Genomic DNA, 15,237 nt, shown 5'->3' with positions numbered 1-15,237 from the left:
CTTCAAATTTACTCAACTCCAGAACTAAGGTCTTCTTCATCAGGAAATTCCAACTCTGAGCACCTCAAAGATAGCATATTCCAGTCCAATTCTCTTCCTCATTTCCTCTTTCCCCCAAGACTTCTCTTCTGATATTCTTAATAATTGCATGAATAACATGTCATTTACCTTTTCAATAGAAGCCTTGCCACGCATTACCTTGGGGGGTGGGAGGATGTCCTCCCTCTCCTTGTCTTTAACTCCAGTCACAAAATACTATTAAACCCTTTCCTATGTGGCTAAGAGAACATCAAATCGACATCCTCTTGTACTATTGCACGGACTTTTTTCTATCTCAACACATAATATGGAACATAGGAACAGCTCCCAGGGACTAACCCTTCTTCTTTATTATTCTCCACACATCTGCAGTCCCTGGTCATCTTTCTCAAACACAAATACCCCAGCATGCTTCAGGACCGTGGATAGTTCCCCAGTGCCTCGGGAAAACCAAGCCTGTTTGTCCTACTTTGACAAATAACTATAATGTGTTCTGATGATTGCACCTCTCTGTAAGCTGTGCCCTAGCCACTCTTGTCTATGAAACCTGCTTTGATACCTTCTGAATGCTCCACAACTTTGTGTTTGCTGTTCCCTTGGCTTGGAAAGTCTTCTTTTCTCTCTTCATGGGACCTTGTCCAAAAATGAGCTCTCTGCTCACCATTCCTGAATTCTATTCTGGTTCTACCTTCTCTAAATGATTCTGTCCTCTAGAATCCTCTAATGCTTTGCATATACCCAAGAAATAACCCTAAACAAATTCTTTTCTGATTATTTGTGCTTCTATTTTCCCTGCCCGAATGTCAACTACCTTGAAAAACAAAAACAAAAACAAAACTATATTTTCTTCACCTCTTTAAACTGGCTGCACCTCCCTGCTAATACTGCACATAAATATTGCTGAATGGATCGGCTAAAAGTACCTTGGTAAAAATGTAACACATTATCCCCAAATTTTATAGACTTCTGCGGCTAAAATCTCATTTCTTGGGCCTCTTTTTGTGCATGCCTATTGGCACGCTATCACCCGTCTCAGGAGGGCCAGTTATTCAAAGAGAGCTAACAAAGTGCCTGCTATTTGTAAACAGGGCCATTTGTAAACCCTCAGGGCTAGATTTAGAGATTGCCTTTCTAACTCTGACAATGCTCCTTTGAGCACTCCAGTATAAGAAGCATTTCTTTTCCAAATGTCTGGAGTCCTATAAGTAACCTTTGTTTATCCTAAAACACTTTCAGAGAAGCTGAACAGAGCTTTTAAAAAAAAAATGAAGTGACCCTACGGGGACCCACCTGGCCAGCAGATCGTGCCTGCCTAGGTGGGGGATGGGGGCTCCAGAAGCTTAGCTCTAATCCCTGCCCACCTTGGAGGCTATCAGCCACTTAACTGCTTGGACCTGGAGGGCTCTCTGCTCCCCAGTGAAGACCTTGGCAGTCCATTAATCATGCGCTTATTCAAGTACAACACCATCATAAGCAAAGTGATAACTCGAGAACCTTGAAGAACAGTGGGCAAGAAATTAGCCTAAGACGAAAGGGGGGGGGGGCAAGGCACTCATCTGAACAGAGCCCAGGGAAGCAGACAACCATGGCGGCTCCCAGCCTCAGGATCTTTCCTTCTCTGCTCTTTCTCTGGCTTAGAATTCTCTACCCTCAAATGTTTACATTCAGATCTCTGCTCTAATGTCATCTGCCAATGGAGTACCCGGGGGACCCACAGCAAAATGTAAAGCAAGAGTTTCTCTATATCACCCTGCTGCTCCATCAGCCTTTGGGTACCTACCAGCACTCACTGGTGCTACTGATACTTGCCACCTGTCTGTTTACACACTAACCATTGCTTCCCATCAGGCCAGCCAGGGGCAGCAGGGTTTTGTCTCATTCCCAAACTACCCAAGCACATAGGTGTTTCCCAATAAATCCAATGTATACTGCACTTTTAAGCATGGCATGTAGAATACAGGGCATCTGGCACTTGTAGACTGTAGAATCAGATATGGGATAGAGCTGCTTAACACGTAGGGATTCAAAGTCCCTACCCCACCCCCAGTGCCCACCCATGATGTCATCATAGGAAACAACCACAGTGCTTCTCTGTGTGCTCTTCCCTCTCTTACTTCTCTGCAACACTAAATGTTCTGCTTGAGCCTGTCTGCATGGCTGATGAGAAAGGGAGGGAAACATCAGAACACAGTTGGGACACATGTGTCTCTCACTGGGAGGCTTCCCTTGGGTTCAGGAGGTTGGGGTTCCATGCAGACATCACAGCATATGCCCCCCTTTCTTTTCTTTCTTTTCTTTTTTTTTTTTCTTTGTTAATTCTTGAACTCAGAATTCTATTATGTGCCTTCTGCAGTCTTAGCTCCCTGAATGTTCTGTTGTTTATAACTTCCAGGTAGCAATGATGTGTATATTTCTTCTTTGCCTGTCAGCTTTCCTCAAGACTCTCTGTGTGGCCCATACTATCCATCCTCTCCTTGCTAATGGGAGAGCTAAGAACTACGCTATCAGAGGCCCAAGGTCCCAGCTAAGGATGTTGATCATCCTGCCTGCTCATCCCTCTCCACACTGCCCAGAGCTCCCAGGGACTAAAACACCAACCAATGAGCACACATGGAGAGACCCATGGCTCTAGGTGCATATGTAGCAGAGGATAGCATTGTCTGGGATCAATGGGAGGAGAGGCCTTTGGTCCAGTGAGGGTACGTTTTCTCAGTATAGGGGGACGTCAAGGCACTGAGGTGGAGAGGGAGATTGGGAGAAAGAGCACTTTCACACCTTCAAGGAAGCAAGTGGAGCGGGAGGGGGGATGAGGGGAGAAGGGGATAACCTTTGAAATGTAAATACAGAGGATGTCCAATAAAAATTTAATTAAGAAAAAAGATGAAATTGAGTCAAGTCCACCTTGACCATCTTACAGTGCAGTGACCTTCACTCGGTTTAGCTCTGACTGCAATACTCACGGTTCTGGGGTGTAGAGGGGGTCGGAGCCATGCCGCACGTACTGAGTGCAGTGGAAAACTCGATAGGCCAGGCCAGCCAGGAAGTCTCTTGGGCTCAGGTAGCCAGCCACTGGTCTCACTGTGAAGCCAGATCGCTCTAAAGAGGCAAGAGCAAGAATCAACTAAATTCAAACCTCAGGATCCGAGGGCCCACTCATGGGTCGTTAGCATAAGGAGTTTTTTTTCTTAATTACCTTTTAAGGACTAGAGGCTTGTTTACCATTTCTGACACTTTGCCGTGCATGCTTTTACCCTTTGGGAAAAGTCTTTGGCGATGATGGTTATTAAATAATACATTCATCCATGATAAATTTTTAGGGCCTCAATTATTTGTGAGGATGTTCCAGAAAGAGTCATCCAGGCTCTATCACTGCTGATGAATGAATGACATCTGTTAACAGACATCACATTTCTGAACTCTGGTGACTAAAATATGCTCACAAAAGACAGTTTCCAGGGGAACGAGATGTTCATTAAAAAGGAAGGGTAAAAATATTTTTAGGCACTTAAACTCAAGAGCCAAATTAGAATCAGAAATCTCAAATTCGTAGGAGATTATAACCTAAAGTGAAGGTTACTATGTCCTCCCAATTCTTCCTCTGAGAACCAACCTGCTTGCCCTGTTGAGTAGTACACAGCTCGTGCAATCCCTCCACTAGCTAGGGCTTGGAATACTTCCTTTGTGGTGTGATGTGTGTGAGTGAGTGAGTGTGTGTGTGTGTGTGTGTGTGTGTGTGTGTGTGTGTGATGTGTGTGTGAGTGTGTGATGTGTGTGTGATGTGTGTGAGTGTGTGTGTGTGATGTGTGTGAGTGTGTGATGTGTGTGTGAGTGTGTGTGTGATGTGTGTGTGTGTGAGTGTGTGTGAGTGAGTGCGTGTGTGAGTGTGTGTGTGTGATGTGTGTGAGTGTGTGAGTGTGTGAGTGTGTGTGTGTGATGTGTGTGTGTGATGTGTGTGTGTGAGTGTGTGTGTGAGTATGTGTGAGTGTGTGTGTGTGATATGTGTGTGATGTGTGTATGAGTGTGTGTGTGAGTATGTGTGTGTGTGAGTGTGTGTGTGTGTGTGTGTGCACGTGCACGAGTCCTAACGTAACTCAATATCATTGTTCTTTGTCCCATTGCATGGATCACAACGATGTAAAGACAATCTAAAGTGCCACATATTATATCACTTTATGGTAGAAAGAAGGAGAATAAGAATCTGATGAAAATCTAAAGTCACCATCAGCTAAATGAATCTCCAGCTCACCAATAGTCTCAATTCTGTGAGTAAGGTGTTTTGTTAAAATATTTTATTTTAAAGTGGTTATTTTTGTATTGACCATATGGTCTTTTTTTCTTAGTAAAAATGTATGTGTTTAAATGTAAAACATGCTTTTTTAGGTTTTTTTGCTTTATTATTTTTTCACATAGCACATCCTGACTGTAGTTTCCCCTCCCTCCTCTCTTCCCTGTCCCTCCCCTCCCCTCCTCTCCCTACTCCCATGTACTCTCCACTCCTCCTCCACTTCCCTTCAGAAAAGGGCAAGCCTCCCAGGGATATCGATGGAACAAGGGACATCAAGGTACAATAAGACCAGGCACATACCCTCATATCAAGGAGAGACAACCCAGTAGGAGGACAAAGGTCCCAAAGGCGGGCAAAAGAACCACTCACACTGTTAGGCGGGAGTCCCACAAGAACACATATATGCAGAGGACCTAGTGCAGACCCATACAGTCGCCCTGATTGTCGGGTCAGTCCCTGGTTCACTGCTCTATAGACTGTTTCTTGTGGTGTCCTTGACCCCTCTGGCCCCTACAACCCATCCTCTCCCTCTCCGGAAAGATTCTCCGAGCTCCACCTAATGGTAAAACATACTTATAGACACACACACACAGTCGAACGATTGCTGAAGTCAAGCTAATATGCCCACCTCTGCATAGTTCCATGCGCATGGTAAGAGCACCATAAAAATCTCCTCTCACCTACCGTTACAAAGCACCGTGTGCCCTGCCATTATCACCCGGACGTAAGTTAGATGTCTAGACTTAAGCACCGTGCATAACTGCATCTTTGTACCCTTTGACAAACATCTGCCACGCCCTCCACTCGACCATCACTGATCCAATATCTGGTTCTGTATAGTCCACGGTTTTAGCTTCCGTGCACAATGGAGTTACCTGTTCTTTGTCTTTCTGGCTTTGGCTATCGCTCTTAGCATAGCGTCTGTGCCAGGGATTACCCCTGATTCGAGCACTGAACAAGCCCCTGTTCTGAAATTTTCAGCTTATTAGGGGAACCTCAAGATGATTGGGAACAGCAACTAAGTTTATAGAACAAATCTGTCCTGGGATTTCTGGTACAAACATGGAAATCACACTGTTCTCAGGCCTCCCTGGGGCCGTAAATCTAGCAGTACTATGTTTATGCCAAGAGATTTCCACCTTAGATTGTTCCCCTGAGTATCAAGAACATAAATGTATTTTCTTCTTTTCTTAAATTATGTCAATTGCAGCAGTGTATCCTATTTGGGGGCATGAGTCGGGATACTGAGGAACGTTTTTTTATTTTAATAGTTTGGTACTTTGTTTCATGTAAATTAGAAAGCTATAAAATGTCGACATTGAAAACTTTAACTTTGTATATATTATTGGCTTAGAAGTTTCTGTATTATAGAAACAAGTTTTTTTTTTTTTTTTTTTTTAATGAGTCAATTTAAGGAAACCAAAACCCACACACTTGAACTTGCCTTGTTTCTGTTGTGTGCCCGAGAGTGATTGAAAATGAATTCTACACTGACTCACATGAAAATAGCAACCTGGGAGACAGTTATGGCAAAAAGGACTGAGAGATAATATACTTATGACTAAGACTGAGGAACAAGAGAGCAAAACGTGAATCCTGGGTATGAGAAATGGATCCCATTATAAACATCCAGATTCATGCATCTCTGTGGGAAGCAGAAAAGTGAGCAGCAGGGTATCTAGGAGAACAAAGACTCACTAAACCACAGCAGAATGCACTATACAACTAGGTGCCAGTGAAGAGATGCTGGCCAGGGCTTTCTATCTCTCCTCCTCAGTGACAAATGCAGGGTAGTGGACAATGTTCACACTCAAGCTCCTTCTCCCTGGCCAGGACTAACGGTGGCTCTCAGTGGCCCCGCTGTCAGGCTATATCCTGTTCTGCAAATGACACAGAATGAAAGCAGACAGTGGAGTCATGACTGTCACAACCAAGAATCACAGACTGAGCAGTTCGTACTTCTCCTGGTCCATGTCTGGGTGACCTGGTGTTTATCAGGCAGGGGAATATTAGTATTCTGAGAAGACCTGAGGACCAGATACCTCCCTCTCAGTCAATAACCTATAAACCAAAAGCTGAAACAATAGGAGTCCAGTTTCTTATCAAAGGAATGGGATTAGAGTCCTCTCTCTCTCTGTTCCTGGGAGGAGATGTTAGATCTCAAACACACCAGAAGGTCATTAATAAATGTCTAACCTGGCTCTAGGAAGCCCTAACCTTGTCACATCTCTGTCTAGCAGGAGGCATTCTAATAAAGAACAACACACACCGTTGTCCCCTCCTGTAAGAGTCTATCCAAACAGGCCTGTCAATCAAATGACAGGACAAAGTCCCACAGGAAAAACTGTTTGTTCTAAGGAATTTGGAAATAATATAAAAACCTACCTAAAACACAGATTGAAATGTCGGTCCCTTTGGTTATTATCCATTTTCACCCCTTGAGGGTGTACTTTGCTTTACTGTGTGATAAATTCTGTTTGCTACACTATTCTCTATGTGTCTTGTTATATGAATTCCTTTGGTGGATAACACATTCACCAGAGCAAAGAGAGAGGAGTCCGAACTGAGATCCTGTTGATAGCAGGAGAATAGTTTTTATACTTTTTCATGTACACAATAAAATGACTATGTAAGTGCCCACACGATTCCCTTAAAAATCTTAGACCACAAAACTCAAAATATTTACTAACCTAGCCCTACCCTTAACAGCCACTGAGAGTTTCCAAGCCAATCTGTGAGGGAAAAGGTGACATTTTAGGTAATGTTTCAGAAAAGGGAGGTTTGTGTGGAAGCAACTGGCAGAAGAATAAAAGGAAAAGCTTAGGTATTGAGGTGGCAAAATGGTGGAAACCTTAATGTGGGTAGAAGAGGTAGAATAAAAGGGGGGGGACTAGACGGGTAGGGTGTCACAAAGCTCAATGTGGCAGCCTGGGAGAGTCCAGGTAGAGACAAAGATGGCTGGCTACATCCACATAGCAGCCCTCTAAAGATGCCCACAGCCTGATCACTCTGAGTCTGCAAATGTTGTCTCATGTGTAAAAGCAAAGTTTAGAGATGCGATCTAAGAATAACGGCTCTTGAGATGAGGATGCTATCCTAGATTATCCAGCGGGGGGGGGGGGTGGGTTCAAATCATAGAGGTCTTTACAAGAAGGAAGCAGGAGAAGGAGTTAGACAAGACGTGGTGGTGGAGACGGAAATAAGAGGCTAGCATGGTAAAGAAGAAGCCATGCTCCAAACACTTCAGGTAACCCCCCAACAGCTGAAAAGGGCAAAGGAACAGGAGCCCCCCAAAAGGGATATGGCCCCTTCAACACCTGAATCATACATGTCTAATCTCCAGTGTTAAGTATAAGTAATAGTTTGTGCTGAGAAGACACTCCAAGCTGATAGTATTTACAGGTGTCCTTTGGGGCTTGCTATACAACAGCAAGCCCCCCCCCCCAAAAAAAAAGGTCTCAGTAGGTCCAGAGCTTCATAAATAGCCAAATCCATTTCTCCAGCCAAGTACCCATTCTGCGGCCCCCTGGGAGTTTGGATTGATCATTGGGTCTGTGCTCCTTGTCTTAAGTCACAAGTTTTCCGTTTTGAAAAGGGGGCTATTGATGTGCTCTGTGTCCCCGAAAATCGGGTGGGGGATGGGGAACTAGGAGAGGCAGCCTGTGAGGTCTTACCTTTCAGAAACATGGAGACATCTTCCAGCTGTGGCACGTTGTCTTCCCTGTAGCCACAGTACTTGGTCAGCAGGGGGAGGTTTTTCAGGTACTCTCGGCAAGCATGAGTGGGGTAGAGTTTGGAGAGCTCCCGAAACACAACGCCCCATGTTTTAGTTTCCTCTTCTGTGTACTCCACCCTGGGAATGGGTTGGCCACTAGGCAGGGAAGAAGAGAAAACAGCCACTGGGTTAAACTGTTTGACATTGATGAAAGAGAAGACACACACACACACACACACACACACACACACACACACACACACACTGGAGCAACTAAGTGCCTGAAAGGATTCCATTATGTACTGAAATAAGTGCCACCCTACAACTCTGTGTGTATAGTTGTATCCTTGTAAGAGTTGTTAATGAGTTACATCTTCCCATATCCTCTTAGAAACATGACAAGACATGTGGTTTTTGTCTATGCATGTCTGTCCCTGGGAGGGGGTATATGGCTATGTATACATGTATGAAGTGGTGTGTCCACATACATGCAGAGTCCAGAAGAGGACTTTAAGTATCCAACTCTAGCATGCCCCACCTCATTCCCTTGAGGCAGGATCTCCCTCCGGATCTGGAACTTACTTTTTTTTAGCTAGGTTGGCAGATTGCCATCCCCAGCGTCCTCCTCTCTCCCCCATACACACTAAGAATCAAAGTGACAAGCATGTAGTCATATCCAGCCTTTCACAGAGCTCCTTGTGTCTGCGGAGTGAGTGTTCTTACCCAGTGAGCCATCTGCCCACTGCCAAGATTTATGTTCTTGAGATGAGATGGGTAAGAAGTAAGAGTTCTCTGTCTGAATGTGGCGCTTTTAAGTACAAAAGTCTTAGGAGAGACTTTTCAACAACACCAATAACTGAATGCCCTTTGTTGAAAATAAAACTGCTTCCTGAGCTTTCTTTGTTCCTTGCCCAGACTCACCCCAATTTCCAAGTGTAATTTTGTGATTATTTGTTCAGTGCCCAAAATGTCTGGCAAATACTAAACGGCTCTGCTGAATTTAAAAGAGTTTTTGCAAACTACAGAAATGAGAAACGTTTATTGCAGATCATACTGAGAGGCAGACGTGTGACATCCTCTTACTTCAAGATAAGTGTTAACGAAGTTCCCATGAACAGGATCAGATAAGTATCGTAAGTGTCATAAGCTTTTGGGTCATGAGATCTCTGTGCTGGTGACAGTGTTGGATTATTGACATTTTAGATCAGCTCAGTCATGGAACACTCTCGGGAAGACGCACGTCTTGAGCTGACAGAGGACCTAGAACTCCCGCATAGTAACAAGAAGTGCTGATTTAACACTAGACAGCAGCCATGAGCAAAGAATATGGCTCCCAATGTCCCTGAGGCCTTTAAGAGAAGGGGGCTGGATATCCTGGTTTCTCTCTGTGCCTGGAGCTGACCCAGTGCCAGAGCACTCTGTATCCAGACCCCCCCCCCCCGGAAGAAAGCCGGTCTCACAGAAGTGCTGACACACTTGAGAACACAGGTAAGACTACCACTGCTACTCTTAGGGACCTGCTCAGAACCATCAAATTGAGAAGCTGTTTGGGACAGGATCCTTCCAGTTTGTGTCTGTGCCCTGTGCTGAACCTGTGCTACAGTTCTCTCTACCAAGACTCTTTGTCCCCAGTAATGCTAACACAAAGTCTTACAGGAGGGTCAAGCAGCCACTGTCATAATCAGCAAGACCAGTTAACATCAGAGATAAGCAGATGGTGAGAGGCAAGTCCAAGAACCCAAACAACAGAAACCAAGGCCACTTTGGATCATCAGAACCTAGTTTCCCTACTACAGCAAGTCCTGAATACCCCAACACACCAGAAAATGAAGATTCTGATTTAAAATAATAACTCATGATGATGTTAGAGGACTTTAAGAAGGTCATAAATAACTTCCTTAAAGAAATACAAGACAACACAGGTAAAGAGGTAGAAGCCCTTAAAGAGGAAACACAAAAATCAACAAAACAGGTGAAGGAATTGGACAAAGCCATCCAGGATCTAAAAATGGAAATAGAAACAATAAAGAAATCACAAAGGGAGACAACCCTACAGATAGAAAACCTAGGAAAGAGATCAGGAGTCATAGATACAAGCAGCACCAAAAGGATACAAGAGATAGAAGAATCTCAGGAGCAGAAGATACCATAGAAAGCATTGACACAACAAAGAAAATGAAAAATTCAAAAATCTCCTAAATCAAAACATACAGCAAATGCAGGGCACAATGAGAGAATCAAATTTGAGGATAATAGGCATAGAAGAGAGTGAAGATTCACAACTTAAAGGACCAGTAAATATCTTCAACAAAGTTATAGAAGAAAACTTTCCTAACCTTACAAAAGAAATGCTTGTAAACATACAAGAAGGCTACAAAACTCCAAATAAATTGGACCAGAAAAGGAATTCCCCCTGTCACATAATAGTGAAAACACCAAATGCACAAAACAAAGAAAATTAAAAGCAGTAATCAAAATTAATAAGGTCAAATAACCTATAGAGGCAAACCTATCAGAATCACACCACCCCTCCCAGCAAAGACTAAGAAAGCTAGAAGATTCTGGGCAGATGGCATACAGATTCTAAGAGAACACAAATGCAAGCCCAGGCTACATAGATGGGGAAACCAAGATATTCCGTAACAAAACCAAAGTTGCGCAATATCTCTCCTCAAATACAGCTCTACAAAGGATAATAAATGGAAAACTCCAACACAAGGAGGGAAACTACACCCTAGGAAAAGCAAGTAATCTTCTTTCAAATAACCCAAAAGCCACACAAACATAATTTGACCTCTAACAACAAAAACAACAGGAAACAACAATAATTGGTCCCTAACATTTCTCAACATCAATGGACTCAATTCCCCAATAAAAAGACAGAGACTAACAAACTAGACACGTAAGGAGGACCCAACATTTTTCTACATATAGGATGCATACCTCAGTGACGAAGACAGACACTACCTCAGAGTAAAAGTCTGGAAAATAATTTTCCAAGCCAATAGTCCCAAGAAACCAGCTGGAGTACCCATTCTAAAATCAAATAAAATCAACTTTCAACCAATAATCATCAAAAAAGATAGTAAGAACACTTTATACTCATCCACCAAGATGAAATCTCAATTCTGAATACCTACACTACAAATGCAAGTGCACCTACATTAATAAAAATAAACCTTACTAAATCTCAAAGCACACATTGCACTTCACACAATAATAGTGGGAAACTTCAACATGTTTCCATAGATCATGGAAACAAACTAAACAGAGGCACAGTGAAATGAACAAAAGTTGTTAACAAAATGTATTCAACATATATCTATAGGACATTTCATCCTAAAACAAGAGAATACACCTTCTTCTCAGCATCTCATGGTACCTTCTCCAAAAACTGACTATATAATTGGTCACAAAAAAAGCCCTCAACAGATACAAGAAGATTGAAATAAGCCCATCCACCCTATCAGATCACCTTAGACTAAGACTAGTTCTCAATAATAACAAAAACAGAAAGCCCATGTACACACGGAAGCTGAACAATGCTCTAAAATTGCAAAGCTTCTGTAAGGCAAAGGACACTGTCATTAGGACAAAACAGCAACTAACATAATGGGAAAAGATCTTTGCCAATCCTACATCTGATAGAGGGCTAATATCCAATATACAATAATATAGTCAAGAAGTTAGACTCCAGATAACCAAATAACCCTATTAAAAATGGGGGACAGAGCTAAACAAAGAATTCTCAACTGAGGAATATCAAATGGCTGAGAAACATTCTTAGTCATCAGGGAAATGCAAATCAAAACAACCCTGAGATTCCACCTCACACCAATCAGAATGGCTAAGATCAAAAACTCTGGTGACAGCAGATGCTGGTGAGGATGTGAAAAATAGGAACACTCCTCCATTGTTAGTGGGATTGCAAGCTGATACAACCACTCTGGAAATCAGCCTGGAGGTTTCTCAGAAAACTGGACATAATGCTACCTGAGGACCCAGCTATACCACTCCTGGGCATATACCCAAAAAATGCTCTAACATACAACAAGGACACATGTTCCACCATGTTCATAGCAGCCTTATTTATAATAGCAAGAAGCTGGAAAGAATCCAGATGTCCTTCAACAGAAGAATGGATACAGAAATTGTGGTATTTATACAATGGAGTACTACTTAGCTATTAAAAACAATGTCTACATGAAATTCTTAGGCAAATGGATGGATCTAAAAAAATATCATTCTGAGGTAACCCAATCACATTAAAAAAAAAAAAAAAAAAGACACCCACGGTATACATTCACTGATAAGTGTATATTAGCCAAGATACAATTCACAGACCACAGGAAGCTCAAAAAGAAGGATAACCGAAGTTCAGATGCTTTGGTCCTTCTTAGAAGGGAGAAAAAAGATATTTTCAGGAGAAAATACAGAGACAAAGTTTGGAGCAGAGACTGAAGGAAAGGCCATCCAGAGACTGCCCCACCTGGAAATCCATCCCATATGCAGCCACCAAACCCAGACAACATTGCTGATAACAAGAAGTGCTTGCTGAAAGGAGCCTGATATAGCTGTCTCCTGAGAGTTCTACCAGAGTACAACAAATACAGAGGTGGATCCTTGCAGCCAACTATTGAACTTAGCATCTCTCTGGAATATCTAGTCTGTATCCAGGGATATCCCAGTGTGTGGAAAGCTGAGGAAGAAGAACCTTTCAGGATAATGTGAGTTACATAAGACCCTGTCAAAAACAACAAACAAACAACATAGGTATTTTGAGTTAGGTTTGAGAAGTCCTATCATGATCTACTTAACAGCTACCCCAGCATACCCACAATGCCTACATTGACCCCTATTCCTGCTGTTAGTGAGAGAAAGAGGGGGGTAGAGGGAGGGAGGGAGGGAGGGAGGGAACCTAGCAGTTCAAATGCAATCTCCTACTGTAGGTGTTTAATCACCTACTGTCACTACCCTCCGACAAGAAAGCCCCTGTCACTGCAGCAGAAGGACAGCACCAAGGAGCTGAGATAATTCTGAAGAATCCCTGAGGTTATAACGAAAACTCTTCTGAATCAGACACCAAGAAAGGCCCCAAACAGATCTCCCCACGGTCTCCCAACCGCAGCCCTCTACACATTCCTAGGTTCCTGTCATAATGCATTCACATTCACATCCAAATGTAGTTCCTACTGTCCCCCACACAGGTTGTTTATCTTTTAATCAAAATATATGAGGAATGGGGGACTAACACGTACCGAAGGTAGAACTAAAAATGAGCATTTGCTTCCTGTAAGTACCCAGAGAAGGGTTTCTGCAGACCAAATTAAAAGAAGACTGGCCTTGTTTAACTTGGCTGTTGACAACAAATGAGAAATTACAACCTGGCAAATATTTGCTGGGGAGATCAAGACTGCTAAGTCCTCATAGCCACAGAGAATTTAGAACAAAAGCTTGATATGCAAAAAATAAAAATAGAAAAGACTCAAGAAAGAAATGTATGAGTGGGCTGCCTCCGGATCCAGAAATTCAGCTGAATCGATGAGTCAGGCAGGCCAATAAACCGAACAAGAGCTGTGCATGATCAGGAGGTGGAAAGGCAACGAGGCCGAAACAATAAATGAAATATTGAAAAGCCATTTGAAAAGAATCGTTAGGTCAAACTTTTCCCCTTCTGTATCAATCTGCAGATGCGCAGCGCTTCGAAGGCGAGCCGAATGTAGCCAACAGGGTACCAAAGAAGAATAAGTGTGAATTAGCCCAGGAAGAGAGAATTGCGCAGGTCTGGTACTTGATGAATTTCCCGCAGCGCCATCTTGGGAATATGGATGGCTGTGGATATTCTCATCTGTCTCTGCATGCCTGCCCCACCGGGGGAGCTCATTCACCTGCTCTCTGAGATGATGACGACGGCTGGGACCCTGAGCCCAGGTGAGGCACCTCTAGTCTTGAGGAGTGATTTCTCGCACCACCTGGACCCCCTACTCTGGATAATTCTTTAAACAGTCTAAAACTTTATCCAAAAGAAGAGTTTAATCCATTTTATATCTATTGGGAAATATTCAAAATACAGCAAACACAAGAAGCTTCCGTTTTCTGTCTGGACCCAAGAAGTGCATACTATGTTCTTCGGACTGCACGCCAGATACTCTTTGAAGATTGAGCACTTGTACATGAGTAAACCCATTCCATCCTCACAACTCCAAAAATAGATATTGTCCTTATCCACACGTTTTATATATAAGGAAATGGAGACTCCAAGAGATTGTCTAAAATCTTGGAGTGAGGCTTATTATCTGGTCTAAAGTGGTAGTTTTCCTTGTTTTGCTTATACCCGTGAGAGTAAAACCACACTCCAGACACTAACTCATGACATATACCAAGCTAAAGTAAGGTATTTAGGTACATATATATAAATGTATGTAGAAATATGACCTATATTCGTGTCTGCAAGATTAACCTATGAGTCCTTGTAGATCACAAAAGGCATTTTCACAGAGACCAGAGGTAGGACAGGGCTCCCCTACAGAATAAACATGGAGTTGGGGCACTAGAGATGTAAAGCCATCAATATGGGATTTTCAATGTTTTTTAATTATATCATTTTAGTAACATATGGATGTTTTGCATGAATGTATGTTTACAAACCTCATGCTCTGAGGAAGCCAGAAGCTAAATTTATAAGATAACCCGGAGCTGAATTTACAACATTTGTGAGTTCTCATGTGGGTACTGGAAGTCAAGCCAGAGTCCTTCAAAAAAGCTGTCAGTATTCTTAATCCCTGAGCCATCTCTACGGCCCTGAATTTTTTTTAACCCCTTGAAATGAGACATTTGGAAAAATAAAAATAGCCATGGGAAAACCCCAAACATGTGTTTCTTCAAATTTGCTGTGGGTGAGCAGAGAGTTGTGGGTTAGAGTTTGCTTAGTCTAATAATTCTACCCTAGAAGCTAGCTGAAGGGATGTCCTGACTTTTGGAGGTGTGGGATATCATATATATATATATATATTCTTATACATTTATCACTGGCTCCATGTTTATTCATGTGTCTTGTGTAGATGAGTACACTGTAGCTGTCTTCAGACACACCAGAAGAGGGCGTCAGATCCCATTTCAGATGTTATTGAGCTACAACATGGTTGTTGGGAATTGAACGTGGGACCTCTGGGAACACAGTCAAGTGCATGCTATGATG

The 15,237-nt window shown here is 42.7% G+C and overlaps 1 protein-coding gene across 1 annotated transcript in view; it reads right to left on the bottom strand.

Moving 5' to 3' along the window:
- Positions 1-15,237, bottom strand: part of TPH2 (tryptophan hydroxylase 2) — a gene marked incomplete at both ends in the record, with an annotated part of 108,981 nt that overhangs the window by 64,816 nt on the left and 28,928 nt on the right. Inside the window, 2 exons of the mRNA XM_080936000.1 lie at positions 3,000-3,135; positions 7,999-8,195. Of these exons, the coding sequence (XP_080792126.1) occupies positions 3,000-3,135; positions 7,999-8,195 (333 nt within the window). The remainder of the gene's footprint in view (positions 1-2,999; positions 3,136-7,998; positions 8,196-15,237) is intronic.

This window comes from Micromys minutus (assembly GCF_963924665.1).
Source record: "Micromys minutus genome assembly, chromosome: 22".
In the NCBI taxonomy this organism is placed as follows: Eukaryota; Metazoa; Chordata; class Mammalia; order Rodentia; family Muridae; genus Micromys; species Micromys minutus.
The sequence above is the reverse complement of the archived record's forward strand: the minus strand, read 5'-3'. Positions and strand labels throughout refer to the sequence as shown.